The 22,251-nt window shown below is 47.5% G+C and overlaps 6 protein-coding genes across 15 annotated transcripts; 4 read left to right on the plus strand and 2 right to left on the minus strand.

The window, feature by feature from the left end:
* Positions 1-386: 386 nt before the first annotated feature.
* mrps18b (mitochondrial ribosomal protein S18B) lies at positions 387-1,988 on the plus strand. The gene is made up of 7 exons (XM_049751325.2): positions 387-544; positions 726-882; positions 968-1,065; positions 1,158-1,226; positions 1,409-1,475; positions 1,550-1,609; positions 1,783-1,988. The coding sequence occupies exons 1-7, from the start codon at positions 464-466 to the stop codon at positions 1,986-1,988; spliced, it is 738 nt and encodes a 245-aa protein (XP_049607282.1). The 5' UTR covers positions 387-463.
* A 97-nt stretch (positions 1,989-2,085) lies between these two features.
* abcf1 (ATP-binding cassette, sub-family F (GCN20), member 1) lies at positions 2,086-8,284 on the minus strand. Of its 3 annotated transcripts, none has more exons than XM_049751295.2 (26): positions 8,106-8,284; positions 7,622-7,668; positions 7,476-7,547; positions 7,248-7,374; positions 7,110-7,144; positions 6,944-7,033; positions 6,780-6,821; positions 6,482-6,532; positions 6,332-6,406; positions 6,123-6,224; positions 5,867-5,989; positions 5,696-5,796; positions 5,520-5,605; positions 5,306-5,445; positions 5,085-5,233; positions 4,931-5,014; positions 4,499-4,623; positions 4,238-4,350; positions 3,985-4,159; positions 3,691-3,765; positions 3,456-3,526; positions 3,344-3,376; positions 2,966-3,134; positions 2,793-2,857; positions 2,604-2,676; positions 2,086-2,455 (listed from the first exon to the last, which is right to left on the minus strand). In XM_049751295.2, exons 1-26 carry the CDS (start codon positions 8,164-8,166, stop codon positions 2,289-2,291), a joined length of 2,451 nt encoding a protein of 816 aa, XP_049607252.1. In that variant the 5' UTR covers positions 8,167-8,284; the 3' UTR covers positions 2,086-2,288. The 3 variants fall into 3 exon arrangements, with proteins under 3 accessions (XP_049607252.1, XP_049607251.1, XP_049607253.1); XM_049751294.2 differs by having other exon boundaries at positions 6,774-6,821; XM_049751296.2 differs by lacking the exon at positions 6,780-6,821.
* Positions 8,285-8,367: 83 nt separating this feature from the next.
* Positions 8,368-11,263, plus strand: LOC125987168 (serine/threonine-protein phosphatase 1 regulatory subunit 10-like). Of its 6 annotated transcripts, none has more exons than XM_049751315.1 (12): positions 8,368-9,074; positions 9,169-9,255; positions 9,448-9,583; positions 9,662-9,713; positions 9,799-9,888; positions 9,952-10,074; positions 10,149-10,209; positions 10,284-10,378; positions 10,445-10,549; positions 10,626-10,806; positions 10,885-11,010; positions 11,082-11,263. In XM_049751315.1, exons 1-11 carry the CDS (start codon positions 8,968-8,970, stop codon positions 11,006-11,008), a joined length of 1,161 nt encoding a protein of 386 aa, XP_049607272.1. In that variant the 5' UTR covers positions 8,368-8,967; the 3' UTR covers positions 11,009-11,010; positions 11,082-11,263. The 6 variants fall into 6 exon arrangements, with proteins under 6 accessions (XP_049607272.1, XP_049607271.1, XP_049607270.1 ...); XM_049751314.1 differs by having other exon boundaries at positions 8,368-8,576; positions 8,966-9,074; positions 10,885-11,263; XM_049751313.1 differs by having other exon boundaries at positions 10,885-11,263.
* Positions 11,264-12,417: 1,154 nt separating this feature from the next.
* agr2 (anterior gradient 2) lies at positions 12,418-13,858 on the plus strand. 2 transcript variants are annotated; one of them, XM_049751331.2, is made up of 8 exons: positions 12,418-12,464; positions 12,592-12,723; positions 12,798-12,861; positions 13,020-13,072; positions 13,143-13,219; positions 13,293-13,356; positions 13,548-13,631; positions 13,708-13,858. In XM_049751331.2, the coding sequence occupies exons 2-8, from the start codon at positions 12,615-12,617 to the stop codon at positions 13,755-13,757; spliced, it is 501 nt and encodes a 166-aa protein (XP_049607288.1). In that variant the 5' UTR covers positions 12,418-12,464; positions 12,592-12,614; the 3' UTR covers positions 13,758-13,858. The 2 variants fall into 2 exon arrangements, with proteins under 2 accessions (XP_049607288.1, XP_049607289.1); XM_049751332.2 differs by having other exon boundaries at positions 12,429-12,464; positions 12,542-12,723.
* A 170-nt stretch (positions 13,859-14,028) lies between these two features.
* On the minus strand, positions 14,029-16,776 carry tspan13b (tetraspanin 13b). The gene is made up of 6 exons (XM_049751328.2): positions 16,557-16,776; positions 15,544-15,711; positions 15,321-15,401; positions 14,947-15,060; positions 14,764-14,874; positions 14,029-14,698 (listed from the first exon to the last, which is right to left on the minus strand). The coding sequence occupies exons 1-6, from the start codon at positions 16,617-16,619 to the stop codon at positions 14,624-14,626; spliced, it is 612 nt and encodes a 203-aa protein (XP_049607285.1). The 5' UTR covers positions 16,620-16,776; the 3' UTR covers positions 14,029-14,623.
* Positions 16,777-17,283: 507 nt separating this feature from the next.
* On the plus strand, positions 17,284-20,959 carry LOC125987165 (ankyrin repeat and MYND domain-containing protein 2). 2 transcript variants are annotated; one of them, XM_049751307.2, is made up of 10 exons: positions 17,284-17,499; positions 17,869-17,933; positions 18,337-18,475; positions 18,572-18,670; positions 18,764-18,924; positions 18,997-19,211; positions 19,416-19,551; positions 19,683-19,811; positions 20,192-20,309; positions 20,373-20,959. In XM_049751307.2, the coding sequence occupies exons 1-10, from the start codon at positions 17,433-17,435 to the stop codon at positions 20,552-20,554; spliced, it is 1,311 nt and encodes a 436-aa protein (XP_049607264.1). In that variant the 5' UTR covers positions 17,284-17,432; the 3' UTR covers positions 20,555-20,959. The 2 variants fall into 2 exon arrangements, with proteins under 2 accessions (XP_049607264.1, XP_049607265.1); XM_049751308.2 differs by having other exon boundaries at positions 19,416-19,524.
* The last annotated feature ends 1,292 nt before the right edge of the window (positions 20,960-22,251 follow it).

Here is a 22,251-nt window from a genome sequence, read left to right on the forward strand (position 1 = left end):
AATGGCGACTCACGCAGTTTTTCGACGTTTGTGTTGATATACCATCAGCGTACTCCTAATCATTCACATTTTTCGGAACAGCCTTTATAAAACGACATTTCTATACAGTATTATTCGCATTTCACCGGAACGTAAACGTTCTAAAACAAGTATACTTCAGCTGTTTTACGTCCTTAAAATGGCGGCTGCTTGGCAACTGGCACGCTGTATCCGCAGATGTGTCCATGAACCGTCTTAGCGACATAAGGTCAAAACAAAAACCAATAACATGCTTCAAACAAAAAAAACACAAACATTACGAGGCGCGTTCTCGGAATAAACAAATACACTTCTATTATAACGTCCAAGATAATCTGTTCAGACTTGTGCAGACAATGCAGTAACGAAAGAAGACCGCTAGGCGGCGGTAAGTTTTGCAAACCGCCGTCAAGACCTATGACCTTTCACCTTACGATGAGGAAAAATGGCTGCCTCCATCCAAACCGTTGTAAGGGCAGCGGTCCGCATCTCGCCTTCAATTTTATATCCACTGCGACAATTTAAGGTATGCTTGTTATACGATGAGCTGGTAGTCTGACAGTTGGTCTTTTCTTCAATAAGACGTTTTATTTGTTAAGGCAGGCTGATCAGTAGCCATTCGTGTAGCTACCAACGATCTTCCGAAACAGAAAACAAGCCCCAAAATATTGTCAGTATATTTTGTGTGATCACACTTTGTTTTACAGAGGATATCTATGAGAATCTGTCCAGCTATTCGGCCTTTTGCACTTCCAAGCCACTCTTTCTGCCAAGCAGTGACACTGCAGGATGAGGCGGCGACCAAGGAAACCGAGGCACTCTCTCGCTACAAAGACAGACCTTGGGATTATCTGGAGAGTGAAGGTATCTCCCATATACACGAGGGTGATCCCCCCCCCCCCCCTCAATAGACACTTGTGCTTATCACTGAATCCAATCTCCCTGGCAGAGTACATTGAGAGGTATGGAGCCCATCCAGTATGGGCGGGTTACAGGAGGAACCACAAAGGAGGCATTCCCCCACAGAAGACTCGCAAGACCTGCATTGTAATGTGTTTTGAATGTATTTGTAAGAATATTTCATGTTCAGTACACAGCTGCCATTCAAATTCTAAAAGGTATGTAACGGGTTTGTTTAGAGAGGAGACAAGATATGCGGAAACCCCTGTCCAATATGTCGAGATCCGCATGTGATTATTCATCATCAGGTGAGTTGAATGTTTTATACATGGTTTCAAATCAATCCTTTTCAAATCATTATTGGGGACCTACAACCTGTACAACTTCATTCAACTCCGTACTTCTAGTGTGATCTGGTGCTTACGGTTATATTAGGGGTGAGCTTTTTATTTGATTGCCGTGAGAGTGAATGGCTTTTTTTCCTCCACAGAATGTGAAGCTGTTGCAGCAGTTCATCAGCCCCCACACTGGTGTGGTGTATGATCCCACTCGAACCGGTAAGGCACAAGCCGTGGGGTGCATGTGCTTCGTGTAGTATATTTAAATTGGCTCACTGTTCTGATTTTCTCAGGTGTGTGTATGAAACAGCAGAAGAAGCTGACTGAAGCAATCAACACTGCGCGAGATCACGGTATGTTTGTTCTTAACCTCGTATTGGAATTACAGCTGAAGGCTGGATTCAATTCAAATCGGCACTGCAATCCAGTAGAATGCAATGTGCAAATGAGAAAGGTTGCAATTTGCTCCCCTTGACTCATTGACACCGTCGACTCGAGACTTAACCGATGAACTTTGTCATTTCAGGCTTTCTTTCCTTTCAGATTCCCTACGTGGACTTTGCGGGCGAAGATTACTCCAATGGCCATGATGCTGTGGGTTTCACACCGCCTGCCCCTTCTTTAACGTCCGGTGACGACTGGTATAAATGGTATGGTGAAATCACACCAGACGAGAAGGAAGTTGCGAAAGTCAGGAAGACCTATAAGGCTTATCTAAAGCCAGGCACATGATTGATGCCATTCCTACCAGCTTGTTTTCTTTATCTACGTTTCGTCAATGAAATAAGCATGTGAATCATGGATGTGAATGCAAGACAAGAAATCAAAGTTGGAAAAAAAAACTGGTGGTTTATTTTGTGTTCTTAATCAACATCGCATGATTGAAAGTCTTGTTTTGTAAGAATTGGATGCCAAGCAGGGGTTTCCACCCCATTTTCTGCTTTGTGGAATTCCAGAAGGAAAATGTAGCAAGAAACCAGTCTTTTGGGTTAGCCTACAAGGGATGGGGTCGCAAGTGCTTGAGGCGGGGGATCACGGGTTGACCTTATTGACCATGGTCTCGCCGAGGGACTCGAGAACTTCTCGCTTGTAGTCGTCAAAGTCGCCGTCGATCTGGTTGACCGAGTAATCTTCCACCACCCACAGCTGGCACTGAGTTTCAGTGATGAGACGGGCGTCGTGACTCACGATGATCACAGCTGGGCAAGACAAGGTGGACGGACGGACGGACGGACATGCGCCGCCGATGGTTATGAAGATGCGGTTGTTCGTGCTATGTCATGCCGTATATTTGCACACAAGGATTTCAAGTCGGTTCTAGATAATGCACCATCATACTCCACATACCTCCTTTGTATTCATTGATGGCCTCTGATAAAGCATCAATGGACTCAATATCCAGATTGTTAGTGGGTTCATCCTGGAAGAGCGGCGGACAGGCCAACCAACACTTGAGTTTGCAGCTCAAATCACGATACAGTGACATATTGTCAAGAAAAGATGACGGCCATCTCAAAAGAATTGACTTTATCTTACCAAGATGAGGACATCTGGCTGGCGGCAGGATAGTTCAGCAAACACAACTCGAGCTTTCTGACCACCTATTGGAAACAAAAGCATCAGAGCACTAAGTACAAATTACGAATGACAAAAGAGAGTAGAAATGACAACTATCGGCATCCCAATTGAAAGCGAGTGCACATTCATACCAGACAGTTTTGAGATTTGAATGGTGTGCGCGTGGCTCTCCAGGCCAAAACGTCCCAGGCACTTCCTGCCATCCTGATAGGGGAGGTTGAAGTTCCTCATCAGGTACTCTGTGGGGTTCTCCTCCATGTTCAACTGATCTGCATACTGCTGGTTGAAGAAGCCGATTTTCTGCAAGCAATCGACACACACACACACACACACACACACCGAGTCAAGCATACGCGTCATGTCCACGAGCGTTTTGCTGTACAATACTGTACCGTCCCTCATTACATCAGATCAATAAAGTACAGTACATACCAACTTCTTTTCACAGCTTTGTATTCAACAAAAATAGTAGCAATGTAAAAAAGAACCTTCATGGATGAATTACTTACCAATCGATGATTCTTCCTCATCTCACCCTTGGTCTGTAAAACAAATATGTGCCACTCAGGATGGACATATCAACTATTAGCTAATTAAACTTTGACAAATCAACATACATACAGGATTTAATTTCCCGTTGAGCAGCAACAGCAATGTACTCTTCCCAACACCATTCGGGCCAACGATACAAACTGCAGGGAGGTGAGAAAAATCAAGTCAGATTTCTCTCAAATATAGCCAGCCTCATTTAGGTTGAGCACCACACATTGACAAGAACGTGTTGCTGGTTATGAAAACGGAGACAGTATGTCAACTCGGAAACAATGTGCTGCCTTTTTTGTTGTTGCAATCTTACTTCTGGATTCCATGTCAATTCCAAAGTCGACATTCCTGAAGAGTGGCTTGTGGCCGTCATAGGAGAAATCGACACCTGGAATACAAAGTGTCATCAGTTTGTTGGAGCCATAGGGGAGCCATAGGGGAGCCGTAGGGGAGCCGTAGGGGAGCCATAGGCGAGCCATAGGGGAGCCATAGGGGAGCCATAGGCGAGCCATAGGCAAGCCATAGGCAAGCCATAGGCAAGCCATAGGCTACGTACACACACACAGCGTCAGCCTGATGATTGAAATACGGATCGAAACCTTCTTACTATGCAGGCCCAAAATGGGTGGCGAAAGAGGAGGAGGGTTTGGAAAGGTGAACTTGACAGTGTACTCTTTGGGCCGCTTCAGCAGTTCCGTGGCCTCGTGGCTCTCCTCTTCCTGACCCCCCTTCTTCTTGCCTTTCTGTTGTTTTCTGGTGAGCGCTTCTTTTGTCTGCTTCTCCTGGGGGGAAAAAATTTAAATCAACGTGCAAGAGTTGTGAGCGATTTTAGCACTTCAGACGTTCAGATTCAAACTCACAGCCTGTTTGGTGGACTTGCCACCAGCTTTCAGGTCCTTAAGTTTCTTCTCCTGCTTGTCGTATTGTTTCTGGAGCTCCTTTTGCTTCTGGACATACATTTTTTTGAAGGTCACTAGAAAAAGAAATGTTGGGTTAGTCAAGATGGTCTCTGGCCAGCACTAAGCTTAATTGGAGCCATTCAGATTCTTCATTGCCTTGAAGCGTATGGAACATTGTAGCCAATACCTACTACATTTCAAGTGACAGTATGAAAGACTTACAGTAGTTGCCTCTGTAGTAGTAGAGCTTCTGGTTGTCTAGGTGCATGATGTCAGTGCACACGTCATCGAGGAAACTTTGGTCGTGGGAAACTATGAGCAGGGTTTTCTTCCAGCCTTGAAGATAGCTGGAAGGGACATCAAATGAATGAAACGATGTGCCGAACGCCAAGCGTGCTCCTGCTCTTTAGACTACAAGATCCTTGACAGAAACCATCCACTTCATTTTCGTTAGTGACAGGAGCAATCTGTCCCAAACGAAGGATCGTTTGCAGTTCAAGTACCATGTAAAGCTTGAAGCTACCGTTTGACCTAAGGAACATTGGATGTGACTTTCTGCAGAGAATTTCAAAACCTCTGCGCAGCGACAGACAGGCAGGCAGGCAGGCAGGCAGAACACAAAGCTTGAGGAGAATAAGGAAACAAGAGGCGTACTTGTTGAGCCAGATGACGGCATTCAGGTCCAGGTGGTTGGTGGGTTCGTCAAGCATCAGTAAGGTGGGCTCCATGAACAGAGCCCTGTGGAAATTGTGTTGGCCATCAATAAGTCTGATCAGTTGGAAACAAGCGGGCTGAGGTGTCTGTCTACCTGGCAAGCGAAACTCTCATTCTCCAACCTCCCGAGAACCTTTTGGTGGGTCGGTTCTGCATCTCGGGGGTAAAGGACAAGCCGGCCAAGATCCTTCTGGCTTTGGCTTCGGCCGCCGCAGCTCCGATCACCCGCAGCTCCTCGTAGACCTGCCAGCAGATTGCGATCCGGGCTTGACATGGATGGGGTGGCCGTAGTTACGCTCAGGCATGTTTGCTCACCTTGTCTAGTCTGTCCGCCACGCTGTCCTCTCCCTTCTCCAGACGAGCCTGAAGCTGCTTCTCCTCCTGGAGCAGCTTCAGGCGGCGAGTGTCGGCCTTCAGCACCGCCTGAACTGCCGGCGTGTCGTCAGCCACCACCTCTGAATGCACCAGCACGTGTGAAGGGGACTGAGCACAGATGAGGGAGGGAGGGAGAGAGAACATTTCCTCCTACCTTGCTCGCATAGCAACACGTCGATGTTGGGGGGAATGCTCAGAGCTCTGTTGGCGATGTGTTTCAGCAATGTGGTCTTCCCTTTGCTGGAAGAAAACAGTGGCTTCATGCAGCAAAGGATGGATTCCCATTCATACATGACCTCGTTCAAAGGAGAAGCACTTCAATGTACCCACCCGTTTGGTCCGACCAAACCATATCTTCTTCCTGCCACTATGAGGAGATCAGCGTTGACAAAAAGCTCTTTGCCATGGGCAGAAATGCTGAACCTCTCCAGCTACGGAAAACACACAAAGAGGGGAAGTCAGAATTTGTTTAGGAAGCCAACGGTCTCCGGATCGACCGACCTTGATGTCAGACGCGTTCTCTAGCATGGCCTGTCTGGAGGACATTTCAGCTTGGGAAATGGAGAAATCCCCTTCCAAGGCATTCTGGGCACGGAGACTTGCCACTTGACGCTCATACTCCATCTATGAACAAACGGATACGTTAGACTCAAACGACCGAAAGAAAGATTCATCAGACAAATGCCATTTGGAGTCAACATTTATGTTTGACCTCAAATATTTTGGACATCGCTATCGTTCAATATGAAATCCATACCATTTTTTTCTTCTTCTTTTTCTCCTTCTTGCTAAGGTTAGAAAAGGGGTCATCGTCCTGCTGCTGCTGTTTGGCCTGCTCGGCGATGACATCTTCAGCACTCTGCTTTGACGGAGACAAATGTTTGAAGCGCCGCAGCAGCAGCAGCAGCAGCAGCAGCAGCAGCAGCAAAACAACAACGAGCCAAAGCAATCTCAAGCGCTTCGAACCATCATCATGTCGTCATCGTCACTGTTATCTCCCTCGTCTTCATCATGATGCGATTTCTCGACCGGTGTCTTTTTCTACAGGGATGTTTCAAATTAGCGCCTTAGTGGAATTGTGACAATTAACGAGGGTGGGGGACATAGTTTACGTACAATTGCTTTCATTTTGTCCTTGGGTTTCTCATCCTCATCGTTCTCTGGTAACTACAAAGGAAAAAGGAAACAAAAACACTTGTAAGGAGAAATTAGCAGGTTTAAAAAAAAAAAAGCACATAATTGCAAAGGCATGAATCAAACATTGTCACGCACACACAATGATGATAGCTGGGCATGCAAAAAAGCAAAGAAGGAAAAACAATACATCGAATATGTAGAATTAGGAGTGGAAAAAAAGAAGACGTTGAATTTAGGAAAGCCCAAAGAAGAGCACCCGCAGAGCACCCACCTTCACCTTAGCTTTAGCTTTCTCTTTTCTCTTGCCCTTCTCAGCCTCCTGTAGCCAAGACGCACACACTGTGGCGTTATATTCCCCAAATCATTCATCATCAATCATTTATTTACATTTGATTGCACATACTATATCATGAACAGGAACAAAAACTCCTCCATGCGTACCTTTTTGACCGGTTCCTCTTGCTGGTCCAAATCCGAATTGTCTTCCTCACCACTCATACCCTGGCTGAGAGCTGCAAAAATGTTACCACCCTGAAGGACAACACAAATGACTTGGTGGCATGTGAAGAGTCACTGACAACGGAGGTGGCAACAGACAATGGCAAACCTTGTTCTTCTTGTTTCCTTTCCTGGGGGCAACAACTGTGGGGGGGGTGGGGGGGGGGTGGGGGGGGGGGGGGGGGGAAGAGGCACCTTCCATAAGAACTGGGATGACTAAATCTGACAGAACAACTTGTCTTCATACCAGGTTCATCTTCTTCATCACTGGCTTGCGCCGAGAGCTTTTTAAACTTCAGCATGACATCTTCATCGCTGTCCTTGCCCGCATCTTCACCTTTGTCTTTACGGCGGTCCTTTTTCTTTTTATGAGGCTGAAAAGAAGAAATCCACTCTGAGTGTGTGTTTGGAAACGCAAAGCACGTGATTTCCTAACACGATCTATTCTACGGAAGCTACTCTGGGCATAGGTCACCTGTTTTGCATCTTTGGCAGGAACCTTAACTTCTTTTTCAGGTTTCTCCTCTGTCTGGAGTTCCTCGAAAAACTAAAGGAAAACACAAGTTGCAGCAAATCAAGTAAGCAATTCCACTAGAACTATGTAGATGAATGAGTACTCACACTTTTTTTCCCCTTTTTATCTTTCTTCCCCTTTTTCACAGCCTTTTCTGTGGGATGAAAGAGCATTTGAACTCAAAATGTGGACAACGCGTGAAAGAAATACTTAGAGGACAGTGACAATTTAGAACAAAGTACGTATCTCAATACCTGTAAAGAGATTTGAATACCTATTTTATGACACGAATACAGATTCTAGCTAAGTACATCCGCCATATTTATTTATAGATTTATTAATAGGCGAATGAATTTATGAACTCAAGTGTCATGACCGGGCATTGCATCATTTTCATGACGCGTCAGATGGCGTCAGATGGCTGAGCTCAGTTCACGCTACATCTATGTCAACACAATGTGTTATTAAAATAGCAATTCGGCTTGAAAACACCAACTTGATATTTGACTCAAATTGATGGTTTGGGTAGCGCCGCCACCGGCTGCTAGCTTGGCTACCTAGCCCAAACTAATGACTTTTTTTTTTCCTGACCTGTTGTAGGCTGATCTTCATCGCCCACCCACTCTGCTTCTTCTTGTCCTTTCTTAGGCATATTGTTTCGTAATGTGACAATTGAACCAAACGTCCGTATCAGAGGCAAAAAATGTCATGCGGCCCAGAAGAGTTGAGATACTTTCTTCTTCGCCTTCACATTACTCTTCCTCGGTAGTGAGCAAAATAGGGAAATTGCGAATTACCGCCACCATGTGGACTGGAGTGCGAATGGAAATATTGTTGGGGGGAAAATAATGCATCAACCCGCCTGACGGACGACGTTGGCCTTGGCTAAAAGACTTGTTTGCTTTTAACGTCTCATCCATGCGTCATACGTTGGTGTTGTTGACGAGCTACTTCTTCATCAACTTAGAAGAGTTTCAACACCCTGCCGAACACTTCAATGTGTAGTGTATTATTATATGTGGGAATCAAATTCATCATATGTTGAGTAAAAATATCGATGAGGTAACATATGAACAGGAACATATGTGTCCATAATATGTGACTTTTGGCATTCTGAGCTTATCCATGGAAGTGCTGCTGCTGCCTCTGCTGCCGCTGCTGCCTCTGCTGCCTCTACTATGTCCATCAATGAGAGTGTCAAAGGGTTCACATCTCAGCAACATCCTGATATTTGAGCTTGCAGAAATCTCCAACATTTCATGACTTTTTGTGCTACGATTGAATGATTTGTATTGCATTGCTTTTAACTGTGCAGACGTATTACGTCACTATGACAACCTTGATGTTTTGGAAAGCCAAAGCCTAGCTTCAAAGTAGCGCATCAGGCAGGCATTTTGGTTCAACGCATGAACGGCAATCCACGCATCTTGCTCATTGCTTTTGGTTTTCAGGAATGGAGGGCATACAATCGGACCCCAAAGGGATTTTGGCGGGCGGGGGTTTCCAATTGGGAAAAGATGGCGGACTTTGCAGCCTTGATGGAGTCCCAGAGATGATTAGGTGGCGCTCACTTTGCAGACCTCGTGTTTTTGTCTATATTCATCCAATGTAGTTTTGTGATGTCATTGAAGCCAAAAAATCGTCCTTACCACAGCCTCATGCAAGCATCTACGGAGATGGTCAATCGCTGTATGTACCTGGAAATTCTACTTCACACGAAATGTCAGCATATTTTTAGCAGGTAGGCCTCATGTCCACTTTATACAGTTCATATATTCCACGTTTGGTTGCCGTCCGCCTCATTTACTCCAAATTCTACATGCAACCTACTGTGTCAACATAAAAAGCTGTTCAACTAATAAAGGATGTTTGATCCTACCGACCGACCGACCGACCGACCGTCCGTCCGTCGGTCCGTCCGTCCTTCATTTAGGTTCATCAGAGCGGGTGGCTACACTTTGCTCAACTCATGGCTCACCTACTCCAAATCCACCAACAACACTTGTTTGCTACAGCTCCTTCTGCTCACGCTACAGAAATTGCCCCTCAAAGTTGTGCACCTCAAACAGGTACTCAAAGAGAATGCAGCATTTTTGGAATGGTATCTTTTTTTGCTCTTCTAAATTGTTTCACTTGTGTTTATACAGAACAACACAGCAAAGTTGGTCAAGCAGCTCAGTAAACGTGCAGCGACTGAAGGTCTGTTCGCTTCTCTGGGTTCTTTGTAACTGTGGAAAGAGTTTGCATAGCTGCCAAACTCCAATGTTTGTACTTTACATTTTAGAATTGAGGAAGTTAGCATCGGCGCTCGTCGACGGCTGGATGGAAACGATTCGCTCGCAGAGTCTATCGAGCGCTTCCGACAATCCCGCCGGTATGGCGAGTGGACTATTTCATCCATCCCTTTCATTGTCATATATCTGCGCCATATGTGCAGATAAAAAGAAGCAAGGAGAGAAGTTACACAGTCAAGGTGTGAAGGACAAGAATGGACAAGATGAAAATAAGAAACAAAAGGCTAAAGCGCACTTGTCCCGCCATGCAATGTTGCGCTCCTTCGGTCAGTCTAGTCTCATAATGTTCCTCCGAATGCAGAAGCTAAGTACGTGCATTTGTCTTGTCACATTGGCCTAGCGTTGGATCCACCCGTCAGCACCAGCCAGAAGACTAAGCCTCCGGTCCACAAGAGGTCAAGGTAAGACATATTTCAACACAAGTCCATCCCCAAAAAATATGACCAATAGGTTCTCTTTGTCCATGTGGACACAGCTCTGGTCCATGCGGTGCCGCTCCACCACAAAAGAAACGTAGACCTCGAAAGACCTCCTCGTCCGACTCTTCGACAGAGATCATTGCAGCAGATGGTAAGTGGAAAAATGCTCTTTCCGTTTCCTGTGATCACATACTACATGTCATCAATTCTTTGTCAGAATGCCAACACTCGATCTGGAAAAGCAAGAAGAAGAGCGTTCACTGGGCTCAGGAAGATGACCTGAAACAATACTTCTATTTTGACCAGGATGAGACAGAGAGGGGTAAGCGACCGCCCGAGCCACGACACCTGTTGCATTCGGTATTCCAAAAGGTACGTACGATTGATGGCCCCCTCAGCGAACGTCTACAAGATCAAGGAGTTTTTTAAAAGCTCCAAACATGAGATGACATTGAGGCCCCGATGGCTCCCCCGCCATGAGGAGCGCGTCCACTGGACGTGCCCCAGCTCTCTGACGTTGGCCGGCAGCCAGGTCACGGAAATGGACACTTTACTGGAGCGCTCCCTCACCAGACAGAGGTGCGACTGTGAGAAAAGCATGAAATCAATCCAAACAACAATGGGATCTTCTTTTTTTTCTTTTCTCACTATTGCCAGTCCCGACAGTCCACGTGAACCGGAGGCAGAACCTCTCCACCCCTGCCTCATCCCTTTGGATGAGGTTCGTATACACGATGGAAGCAGGGACATGGACGCACATTTTCCAGTGGGGTGGCCATAAATGTATGCACGCTGCGTCGTCGTGGCTGTGAACACATCTGATGCAGTACTGCGACTCGTTGTCTTTCCTACAGTCAGCGGTGACGGAAATCAAAAGCACACATTGCAGAAACTTGCTCAACACGCAAGCAGGATCTTAAAGCTTGCCAGCCAACAAGGCGTGTGTGTGTGTGTGTGTGTGTGTGCGTGTGTGTGCGTGCGCGTGTGTGTGTGTGTGTGTGTGAGTCCGTGTGTACGTGGACGTGCATGCGTGCATGCGTGCGTGCGTGCGTGCGTGCGTGCGTGCCATCGTCAGATCCGTGTTGTCAGGGCAGGGTTGAGTGCAGCTGGTGAATACGAGGGTCCGATAGGAGTAGCCTTTAACCCTGCCCTCTACTTCAAATATTGACCCTGTTGCTGTGCCAACAACACACATTGATGGAGAGGAGGAGGAGCTACTCCATGAATGGATGGATGGATGGAAGGATAGGTGGATGGATGGATGGATGGATGGATGGATGGATGGATGGATGGATGGATGGATGGATGGATGGATGGATGGATGGATGGATGGATGGATGGATGGATGGATGGATGGATGGATGGATGGATGGATGGATGGATGGATGGATGGATGGATGGATGGATGGATGGATGGATGGATGGATGGAAGGATGGATGAATGGGCAGAGGCTCCAAGACGCCTCAGCGCTAAACTTCTTTCCAAGTGGTTCTAGCTCTATAAATAAAAAATCTTCATTACATCTGATCAGTGTAATCCTGCAAACTGCCAAACTATTTCCTGTTTTACAATTTCTCCGATGAAAGGGTATTAAAACATTTGAACTGTAAACACTTGTTATGTCATTTTTCCATGAACAAGAGGACATCCTGTTCGTTGGTCGTTTGCGTTGAGACTCTGCGGGCTCGAGAGCCGTATCGGCTGTCAAGGGGAAGAGAGCCAACAAAGCAGCTATTGATATCAAGCGGGTCGCGCCAATGGGACACGGCACAATATTCAAATCTCAAGTGCACCTCCATTCACGGTAGCTGCAGGTGGAATAGACTGGTGTCCAAATACTTTTGTTCATAAAGCGCGTGTTTATGCATTCCGGCCAATCACATTGCGCCCAGTCATCGTACCTTCTATTTGGGTGGTACCACTTCAAAATGAACTTTTCGATGATATTCTGATTGATTGAGATGCAAGTGTATGTATTTAACATTCCCTGTACGTATTTGCTTCCCACATCCTCAAATGAACTCAAGCGGAAGAACTGCCAAATGCAGATATCAAATGTATTGTAACATTTTCTGTGGAGAATATTTTGGGCGGCTGAGGCAGTCCAGCGCGGAGGTGGTGAGGAGGCGGGGGAAAGGGCGGGACCGTGGGCGGACAGCTACTTAAATAGACAGCAGGTAAGAGGAAAAAAACAGGAGATCCTGGAACAGTCATCCGGCTGATCAAGCAAGCACAGGTAAGAAAAATGATGTTATCAAGTTTCAGGACTACATTTTGACTACTGTAGCATGATTGGAACATGTTCTTATCTAGAAAGCTGAAACTCTGCAAAGAACCGCAATGGTCATGGTATTTCTTTCAAGTCTCTTCCAGTAACCTTGCAAAGATGATCAAAACGTCCCTGTCACTCCTCTTGGTGCTTGTCGCTGCGTCCTTTACGTTTGCCAAATATACCCCAAAGACAGGCAAGAGGGTCCCTCAAACTCTGTCCAGAGGTAAATGGTGGAAAATGGTCAACAGCAAAAAAAAAACAAAAGGCAACACTGATTTTTTTTTCCATTTCATCCAGGATGGGGTGATCAGTTGATCTGGGCTCAGACGTACGAGGAAGGACTGTACTGGGCCAGGTCAAGGTAAGAAATGGATTGTCAATTTGTGGTGTCACTAGCTTGAGATAACTCACCTCCATTCCATTCCGTTCCATTCCATTCCATTCCATTCCATTCCATTCCATTCCATTCCATTCCATTCCATTCCATTCCATTCCATTCCATTCCATTTCTCCTTCAAGGAACAAACCCTTGATGGTCCTCTTTCACCTGGACGACTGTCCACACAGCCAGGGTAAGTTCCAAAACATTTTCTTCAAGCAAGTTCCAAGGCTCTTTCAACTCTTTGTTGATTCTTCCTGCAGCACTGAAGAAAGCGTTTGCAGAGGACAATGAGCTCCAAAAAATCCTCGATGAAGATTTTGTTGTACTCAACTTGGTGGTAAGTTACACATGCCGACATGTAAAGCAAATTTAAAATGGTGAAGAATTAAGATGGTTTTGTTTTTGCACAGTATGAAACCACAGACAAACATCTCTCCCCAGACGGACAGTATGTTCCCAGAATCATTTTTGTCGGTAAGACATAACTATGGCAAATTTCATCCATCATTTCAGCTGTCAGTCTTCTCTTCCGAATCATCACGCACTAATTGTAGCATAACAATGACCAAAAAAAAAAGCACAGAATGATGAAAATGTGCCATGAATTCCGAAAAAGCTTTCTTTATCCATGGAGCTGAATGTCTTTTGCTTTTGCAATGTTGCAGACCCCTCCATGACGGTGAGGGCCGACGTGACCGGTCGCTACGCCAACCGCATGTATGCCTACGAACCAAATGACGTCAAACTATGTGAGATGAAACTCTGCTGCTACCGTCAAATTGACGTGAGGGACGTGCAATGTAAGCATCTCTCTTCTTCTCTTAGTGATAAGCAACATGAAGAAGGCCAGGAAACTCCTCAAGTCGGAGCTTTGAAGCTGCCCTCAACAGTGAGCAGCGGAAAGACCTTCTTTGTCACTGAAATGCTCCTCTTTCCCGCATTGTCTTTCAAATAAAATTGAAAATGTTGAAAACCATTTCAAGTTCTTCTAACAGTATTAGTAATAAAAGCCAGACAATTGCTATTTGGTCAACTTGACTATGGACGTCACAAGACTATTTGCAGCCAATACAATTTGCACAGGCATGACTAGAAATCCGCAACGTCATCATAATATGCGTTTCGTAGGGGGTCCTCAAAACAATAATAGTAGACCACCTTTTACTCCTTCAGTCTTTTATTGCGGTTGGACAGTACAAAGTCTCGGACGCTTCTGACACACTTATTTACAAAAGTCATGCAAAAGGCCAAATACACGGAGGAAGGAAGGAAGGAAGGGAGGGAGGGAGGGAGGGGGGGAGGGAGGGAGGAAGGAAGGAAGGAAGGAAGGAAGGAAGGAAGGAAGGAAGGAAGGAAGGAAGGAAGGAAGGAAGGAAGGAAGCAGGACAAGATGGCAAAGTCTCAATACATATATCACATCATTGCACTTCTTTCATCCCACTTTCGCAGACATGGTGTAAATAATACAAGAAGAAGAATTCAGTCACACGCGTGTGTTTGGTGCAGATTATTGCATTCAGTGTTTGGAATCATCTGGCCATCTACTTTGTGATTAAACAGCAGAACGTTCTTAACTAAATGGATTGGAGTGACAGCAGTGTGAAGACACAAAAGCCGAATCTCCAGAAAGAGACATTTCAGTTCCCGTGGTGGGTGGCAGGTTACTACGTCTCTTTAAAAATCAAACCACATTGCCGCATATTTACAGGTCAAGAAGGTCTAAATGCCAGCGAAGCAGCTTTCAGAGGAACGCACTGGGGTTTGCTCGGGGGTCCTTCTGGTTCCTGTAGCGGTACGTCAGCCACACGCCCACAATCTGACAGCAGGAGACAATATATCCTATATCATAGATTTATTTGTAGGGGGTGACTTCCTACTCACCTCAGTAAAACTGAAAAAGAGGCCAGTCCCTCCTACAAAACGCAGGACTTCATCGGCGTGTTCCTGGATCTTATCGGCGCACGGCAAACACGAGTGATTGGGGAAGCAAGCCTGCAGGAGAGCACAAGGGCTGAAAGCCCACTCAGCGGACGGACGGACGGACGGGCAAGGAAGCAAACGTACGGCGGGGCAGGTGGCGTTGAGGTCAACCTGTCGGAAGCCGCAGCAGTTGAGCGTCTTCTCCACGTCTTTTTGAGTGCTGCGGGAGTTATTCCAGCCCACCTCCAGCAGATGATCCTGGGAAAGCGCATTCGGCATCCGTCGAGTCAGATGCATAGCAGCAACTCAAAAGCAAAATGGCCATCTCAATTCCCACTGCATGGAACGAACCCAACGCGCATGCATGTTTTTGGAACAATGTGGGAGGAAGCCAGAGTGCAGCCGGCCGGGCACAGGAAGGCATGAGAACTCAGAACAGGAAGCCTGGAGCCAGAGCCCAAACCTCAGCAAGTGCCACCGGCCGGCTTTTCAGAAATGGAACGCATCTTTGGACTCACCTGTTGCTCTTTGTTGATAGCCAGACAGGCACTGGACACAGAGAACTGCACGATAAACACCATGAAGAGGATGATCATGTACTGAGAGTCATTGTCAAGGAGTCATCCCAAACAACACGACAAAGCATCGTCGCTTTTGCAAAATGCTTTAAATAGCATCGGGAACATTTCCGGAGCAAATTAGGACGCCAGCTTGCCTTCTCTTTTTATACCTTAAGGATACAAAGAAGAGGAGGACCTGATGGTGCTTCACGGCACCGATGAGACCGGCCAGCGCCACAAAGAAGAGGAAGACGCCGACTCCGATGACGCCCCCCACTACCTGGAAACTGGAGACCAGACCGAACCACTTCCCCCATGCTGCGATTGCAATCATCAGCAGGCTCACCAGCTGCATGATAGAGAAACCATGTGGCCTTCCAGCTCATACTACATTTGGACAGGTTTAGCACCTTCTTTGCGCATCAGTCAGACAATCTATCTTCAGTGGAGTGACTTGCTTTGTCAAGGTGGACAGACAGCAAGTCCAAAATGTTGGCAGGGAATGACTAGTTCTTTGTATTCTGGAATTGGAACACGTGTCCCACAGCAAGCTCGTGCTTAGTGTGACTCTTCCAGGTGAGCGTTCCCAGCAAGTGCAATGTCCACGCCGAGTATTTAGGTGAAGTCATAACGGAGCTCCCTTTGAACCCAGCAGCCAAGTGGCACAGCAGATACGCACGCTCGTCACGCAGCTGTTTATCTCCCCGCTGTGGCTCGTTCTCAAGGTTTTCGCACTGGCTCAACATTATACTGGCAATTGTAACCTGCGTTACAAGACTCTCGCATGTCATTTGTAGCTCAAGAATAGTTTTTTTTTTCCAAGCAACTTGCAGAGCGTGAGATTGCAGACAATGATAAAGAGGCACAACATCCCCTGAAATTTCAATCAAAAGGCCGACGGAAGGAAATGAGCTCAGAAGGCTGATTCTCTATTCTAGAATAGCCAACAAGCGGCCTTTTTTGTCCCTTCCATAGTCACACAATGAACATCTGACAAGGCTCCACGGTGAATCATTGATTCAGCAAGTGCGTGCGTGCGTGCGTGCGTGCGTGCGTGGTGACCTCATCACTAAACGTTTTCCATTTCTATATTCCACGCGCATCGTTGGAAACTTCAGTCATGTGAAGATGCCATATATCATCCATCCATATGGTGCAGTGTGAGTGATGATGATGTGTTGGCTGGATACTCACAACATAGAGGATGTTGAGCGCGCACAGGGAGTGCTTGGAGCAGGTGAATCCAGCGCAACCCATTTTGGACGGACAAATAAGGAAATGAGCAAATATGAAATAGGATGCCTAAATCAGGACAAGCATAAAGGTCTCAGCAGCGATGATCCCGCAGCCTAGGTCCAGCCTAGAAACCTTGCTCAGCTCAGCTCAGCTCAGCTCAGCTCAGCGTTACGTCGTAGAGACAGACGGAGATGGAGAGGGTGGGAACAAAAACAGGAAGTGAGACCAATTCATTTCAAAGTCATTTCAATATGACTACAGACGCGCTAACTCTCATTTGAATCACAAGAACACATGCAAATGGCCGAACTAAGGCTTAGAACCATTTTACATGGACGAAATAACGTGCTCGTATAATAGATGTGAGTACAAAAATCGTGAGGACAGAATCACGTAGCAGAAGTCGACTGTAATCTTCCATCTTGGAAATGAGATCAAATCACAATTTGATTTATAAAATGTTTCATTTAATTCACTCAAATGCAGTCGATATGTACTCATTTCGTTTGTGTAATCGGAATTTTTCCTTGCCAAATAGGCTCTCTTACTTTGAAGCTAACTTTATTTCCGGTTACACTTTGACGCTTGACAACTACAAATAGGGCGGAGCATCCATTCATTTTATTGTCCAGCGGGCAGGCCTGCCTGCCTGCCTGCCTGCCTGCCATTCCCTTCAAATATTCATCAGAAAGACACCTACCCCAACACTTAACACTTAACCCAGTCATAGCTCACCCTCTCAGCCCTACATTTTGTTTGGTGCCCTTCATCAGCCGTTTAGATTCGGAGCATTGACTGGAGCGCGCCTAAATAACAAGTGAGCAGAATTAAAGAATGGCTGTGCCTAACAAGGGTCAACTTACAGCATCTGAGAAGAAACTTTTGCAAGTGATTGAGGCTGGTGAGTAGAACCTTTGCAAGGTCTCGGGGTACTTCCATATTTTATATCTGGGTAGGTAGTGGTAGCATATTGAAATCAAATGTCTACCTGCAAGGAAACAAGATGTTTTGCATAAATGGCATTGGGCCCTGTGCCTTCATTGCTATATTGCTTTCTATGGCGTATTTAGATCCAAAAAATGGAAAGCAATTCTACGCACATACTACCTTCTCCACTCCAGCTATAGATGGATAGATAGATAGATAGATAGATGGGAAATGCATATACGTGTGTAAATTGCCATTTCTAAAAAATAAGAACAATTTGTGAAAGATAAGCATTATTTACATTTTTGCTCTACGCGTGCGTACTTGTGTTTTTGGTCCGCAGGTGATGTGCAAGAAATGGCCCAAATTCTTGCGAGCGAGGATGTACGGGTCAACTGTTTGGACGAGGTACTAAGGCAGATGACACCTATTTACTATATAGTATGTATGTACGTAGTTCATAAGTGAAAGTGAAGTTGAGTTCACGCGGTGAATGAGTCATTTAGCTGCAAATAGCAAAAGTCTTCCTGCGCAGCGCCCGGTTAAGGCACCCTGTCAGACATATGTTCTCCATTGTGCTGGAGACATATGGAGATGACTCATGAGAGGCCGGCATGGGCTTTATGATAATAGAATGGCTCCACTACACAGGCTCCTTCAAAGTGCCACCTGAGCGTGACAGACAGCTTCAAGCCAACCGACCGTGGACACATTCTGTCGTATTACGTTAACACCAAACAGATGATCATTTCCTCTTTAGCTCGTCAATTGCTGTCTACGTTTACTCGTATTTGTGATTTGTTTCCAAAAGTGCGGGATGACGCCACTGATGCACGCGGCCTATAAGGGCAAATCGGAAATGTGTCGCTTGCTGCTGCAGCGCGGGGCTGACGTCAACTGCAACCAACATGAGTACGGCTACACGGCTCTCATGTTTGCTGGCTTGTCAGGTGAAGAAGAAGAAGAAGGAAAAACAAAGACACACCTCGCTCTCCGTTGCGTTCGATGATACGTACCACCAGACTTTGAATACTTTCCCACCGCAGGCAAGACGGACATCACGTCTATGATGCTGGATGCCGGGGCGGAAACAGACGTGGTCAATTCTGTGGGTCGCACCGCTGCGCAAATGGCAGCCTTCGTAGGTGAGAGCAGCCCAGCCCAGCCCAGCCCAGCCCAGCCCAGGTCCGGAGTCTGAAGCGTGAAGCCAAACGTCCCGGTGTGCTTCTTTTGGGCAGGCCAGCACGACTGCGTGACGGTCATCAACAACTTTTTTTCGCCGGCAAGGCTGGAGTACTACACCAGACCTCAGGGGCTGGAGAGGGAGCCCAAGCTGCCTCCGGGCTTAGCGGGACCCCTGCACAAGATCATCATGACAACCAACCTCAACCCAGTCAAGGTGAGCCAGGCGGGCCTGCAAATGCACGGAACTCCGTGGACTGACTCCGTTCGCCCTACTCTGACCTGACAGATCGTCATGCTGGTAAGGGAGAATCCTGTTCTGGTGGACATGGGGGCGCTGGAGAAGTGCTACCAGGTGATGGACCTGCTGTGCGAGCAGTGCGTCAAGCAGCAAGACATGAACGAGGTGCTGGCCATGAAGATGCATTACATCAGCTGCGTGCTGCAGAAATGCCTCACCTTCTTACAGAGACGAGATGACAAGTTGGACGCCTTGGTGAAAAGGTGAGGCAGTGAGTGAGGCAGTGAGTGAGGCAGTGAGTGAGGCAGTGAGCCAGTGAGGCAGTGAGTGAGGCAGTGAGTGAGTGAGCAGGTCGGCCAGCAGGTCGGCCAGCAGGTCGGCCAGCAGGTCGGCCAGCAGGTCGGCCAGCAGGTCGGCAAAGCGTGTACTGGTGGCTAAAGGTCCATTTCATGTGGCGTGCCGCGCAGCCTTCTAAGGGGGAGAGAGAGCGACGGCTTCCCGCAGTACCAGGAGAAATTCATTCGAGAGTGCATCAGGAAGTTCCCTTACTGTGAGACCACTCTGCTTCAGCAGCTGGTGAGGAGCATTGCGCCACTGCACATTGTAAGTGAAGGAGATAACAGAGCGCTTTAGTTTGGTATTTTCAAGACCAGCGAGGCCACATCACGTGAGTGAGGGCCACTGACGGCAAAATGCAACAGGTTCCGGCCAACGTCCGTTTGCCTGCTTTCCAGGGCAACCATCCCACGGCCTACTCCGTTTTAACTCAGGCGCTGACCGGTCAGATGGCCTTTGCGGATGCCGACTACTGCGCCACGTGCGGAGAGCGCGGAGCCGACAAGCGCTGCTCCCTCTGCAAATCTGTGCGTGAGGCTGCCTGCCTGCCTGCCTGCCTGCCTGCCTGCCTGCCTGCCTGCCTGCCTGCCTGCCTGCCTGCCTGCCTGCCTGCCTGCCTGCCTGCCTGCCTGCCTGCCTGCCTGGCTGGCTGCCTGGCTGGCTGCCTGGCTGGCTGGCTGCCTGCCTGCCTGCCTGGCTGCCTGCCTGCCTGCCTGCCTGCCTGCCTGCGTGGCTGCCTGCGTGGCTGCCTGCGTGGCTGCCTGCCTGCCTGCCCGCCTGCCTGCCCGCCCGCCCACCTGCCTGCCTGCCTGCCCGCCTGCCTGCCCGCCTGCCTGCCTGCCCGCCTGCCTGCCTTCTTTCTCACACAGGAACTCTGGCCGTATGTGCTTTTTGCTCTGGCTCGCAGGTGACGTACTGCAGCTTGACGTGCCAAAAGCTCCACTGGTTCACCCACAAAAAGATGTGCAGAGCTATGCAGGAGCAGAACGCCGCTTTGGAGGCCCCCAGGCTGAAAGAGCTCAAAGGTGCTCTCACTTGTTAGTCCTTTCCAGATGAAAACACGCGCTAACACGCGCTAACTCTGTTAGACGATGAGAGCGACCTGGTGACGGAGACAGCCAACTTCCTTCAGGAGTTGTGCCTGCGGGCCGAGGAGACGGTGGCCGCCGTCGGCGGGTGCCCGGCTGAGCTGCTGGGCTGCCCGTCATCGCAGCAGCAGCAGCAGCAGCAGCAGCAGCAGCAGCAGCAAGCGTCCGGCTCCCAGGAATGAAGAGGAACCAGCGGAGGCGCAAATCCTATTTGCAGGCAAAAAAAAAGATCTTTCCGAGAATTTCAGCACACCGAATGACAGATTGAAAAAACCAGCGTTCCCTCTTGAGGGTGCTAGAGAGTGAAATGTCAGCCGTGCTCGAAGCGCGCCCTTGGAAAAATAAGCCAGGGAGTTGCCTTTTCAACCCGAACGGAGGTGGAGCCTTTTCAATATGTGGTCGGATACAAACTCAGGTCTTCTCCTGGATCCATCGGTGGTCTTGTGTGTTTGCGCATCAAAAGAACAATAGCTAGTGAGGTTCTTTTTTGTAGTATAACAATATCATAATAATACAGTCTAATATTTGTAAAGCAAGCACAGTGTTAAATACATGAATAAATAACTACCTCTCATATAGTATATGTATATAGGTATTTTGTGGCTTTTGTCGTGTTCGAAAAGACGAATTCCACAAAAAAAGGCATAAACAGGATCAGAGAGTGAAGATGGCTTCTCAAAAGACTTACTTTCTTTGCACACAATGAACATCCTTGGGCAATGCCTTGGATTTCTATCTATAGAAGCCCGTGGTCCAGACCACATTGTTCTCCGTCTCCCGTGGGATCCAGGTCACCCACCAGGGTGCTCCATATGGCACCAAAAGAAAGCATGGCTGCTGTCAGACTGCCTGTCAAGAGAGTCGTAACTCACCGTCTGCTTGAAGCGCCGTAGCTCCAGTTCAAATATCCCGTTTGTGAGACGTAGAAATCAAGAAAATGTCATTCTGTAGGATCAAATGACCGATGGGCTTCTTTGGAAGACCCTCGGGTACTTTTTTTGTTTTTTTACACCAGACTGCTATTATCACAACTCTGCGTGATGACGGAATGTGACAAACATGGTTTCGGAGGTAGTAACCAGAGAGCATTTTGAAGGCCAAATCAGTCTGGCGGATTTGGAGTGGATTCCTTTTCAGTATTATCAAAAGATGAGGAGGCCACGTTGCGTCACGTCACTGTCAGAGAGGCCTGGGAAAGCCTGCCATGGTAAGGAGACACCACACTTGGGTTCTTGGCTCACCTGTTTCGGTAGCCGGTCTTTGTTTGGATGCCGCTGCATGATTTGGACCATGGACATGTGCACGCATCCATACGTGCCGGTGATGCCCTTTTTTGTTGTGACAGACAACTGCTTTCATTTATAAATAGCAAGCGCTACTCCGGGCATCCTATTTGGTCTTGTTTTGACCGTGTGCGTAATTCAAGAGTTGGGTTAGGGATGAGGTCACGGTTTGCAACAAGGCTATCACATGCACTACTTTCCGGGTGTTGCCACAGCGCTGTTGTTTTCTGCTCTGGCCTGGATGCGTGCTGGAACGGATGGGCCACCTCAACCTTCGCTTGACTTTTCACCCTCACACTTTCGCCACCAGTTTGTGTCTACTTGACGTGGCTAGTCCAGGTAAGGGAAGAGGTGAAATTGAAAGTTGTTTCTTTTCTTTGAATAGGTGTGCTGTGTCTGCAGGAGCGAGCGCAAACACTCCTTGCAAACTATTTCAAGCCATTGAGCGCACCACAAAACGGGCCTTTGTGCCAGTCTATTTTTGTGAAGCTGGACGATTGGAGATCCCTTTAGATCCCCTGGAACAAAGTGGCCGTGTCGACTTGAGGCCGCACTGCCGTAAATCACGAGCTGCAAAGTGATCACAATGCTTTTTT

This window comes from Syngnathus scovelli, chromosome 19, assembly GCF_024217435.2.
Source record: "Syngnathus scovelli strain Florida chromosome 19, RoL_Ssco_1.2, whole genome shotgun sequence".
NCBI classification, from domain to species: Eukaryota; Metazoa; Chordata; class Actinopteri; order Syngnathiformes; family Syngnathidae; genus Syngnathus; species Syngnathus scovelli.

Bases quoted from the DNA above. Each gene is read 5' to 3' on its own strand.
- mrps18b (XM_049751325.2), top strand. From the start codon at position 464: ATGGCTGCCTCCATCCAAACCGTTGTAAGGGCAGCGGTCCGCATCTCG. The intron at 883-967 runs GTATCTCCCATA...TCTCCCTGGCAG, and splicing joins GGATTATCTGGAGAGTGAAG to AGTACATTGAGAGGTATGGA. The intron at 1,066-1,157 runs GTAATGTGTTTT...GGGTTTGTTTAG, and splicing joins AGACTCGCAAGACCTGCATT to AGAGGAGACAAGATATGCGG.
- abcf1 (XM_049751294.2), bottom strand. From the start codon at position 8,166: ATGCCTAAGAAAGGACAAGAAGAAGCAGAGTGGGTGGGCGATGAAGAT. The intron at 6,407-6,481 runs GTACGTAAACTA...ACATCCCTGTAG, and splicing joins AGGACAAAATGAAAGCAATT to AAAAAGACACCGGTCGAGAA. The intron at 5,606-5,695 runs GTGGGTACATTG...GTTTTCTTCCAG, and splicing joins GGTTTGGTCGGACCAAACGG to CAAAGGGAAGACCACATTGC.
- LOC125987168 (XM_049751313.1), top strand. From the start codon at position 8,968: ATGGAGGGCATACAATCGGACCCCAAAGGGATTTTGGCGGGCGGGGGT. The intron at 10,075-10,148 runs GTCAGTCTAGTC...ACATTGGCCTAG, and splicing joins TGCAATGTTGCGCTCCTTCG to CGTTGGATCCACCCGTCAGC. The intron at 10,210-10,283 runs GTAAGACATATT...ATGTGGACACAG, and splicing joins CCGGTCCACAAGAGGTCAAG to CTCTGGTCCATGCGGTGCCG.
- agr2 (XM_049751331.2), top strand. From the start codon at position 12,615: ATGATCAAAACGTCCCTGTCACTCCTCTTGGTGCTTGTCGCTGCGTCC. The intron at 13,073-13,142 runs GTAAGTTCCAAA...TTCTTCCTGCAG, and splicing joins CGACTGTCCACACAGCCAGG to CACTGAAGAAAGCGTTTGCA. The intron at 13,357-13,547 runs GTAAGACATAAC...GCAATGTTGCAG, and splicing joins TCCCAGAATCATTTTTGTCG to ACCCCTCCATGACGGTGAGG.
- tspan13b (XM_049751328.2), bottom strand. From the start codon at position 16,619: ATGGGTTGCGCTGGATTCACCTGCTCCAAGCACTCCCTGTGCGCGCTC. The intron at 15,712-16,556 runs GTGAGTATCCAG...TCTATCATGCAG, and splicing joins CGCTCAACATCCTCTATGTT to CTGGTGAGCCTGCTGATGAT. The intron at 14,875-14,946 runs GTACGTTTGCTT...GCTCTCCTGCAG, and splicing joins TCAACGCCACCTGCCCCGCC to GCTTGCTTCCCCAATCACTC.
- LOC125987165 (XM_049751307.2), top strand. From the start codon at position 17,433: ATGGCTGTGCCTAACAAGGGTCAACTTACAGCATCTGAGAAGAAACTT. The intron at 18,925-18,996 runs GTGAGCCAGGCG...CTGACCTGACAG, and splicing joins CCAACCTCAACCCAGTCAAG to ATCGTCATGCTGGTAAGGGA. The intron at 19,552-19,682 runs GTAAGTGAAGGA...CCTGCTTTCCAG, and splicing joins GCATTGCGCCACTGCACATT to GGCAACCATCCCACGGCCTA.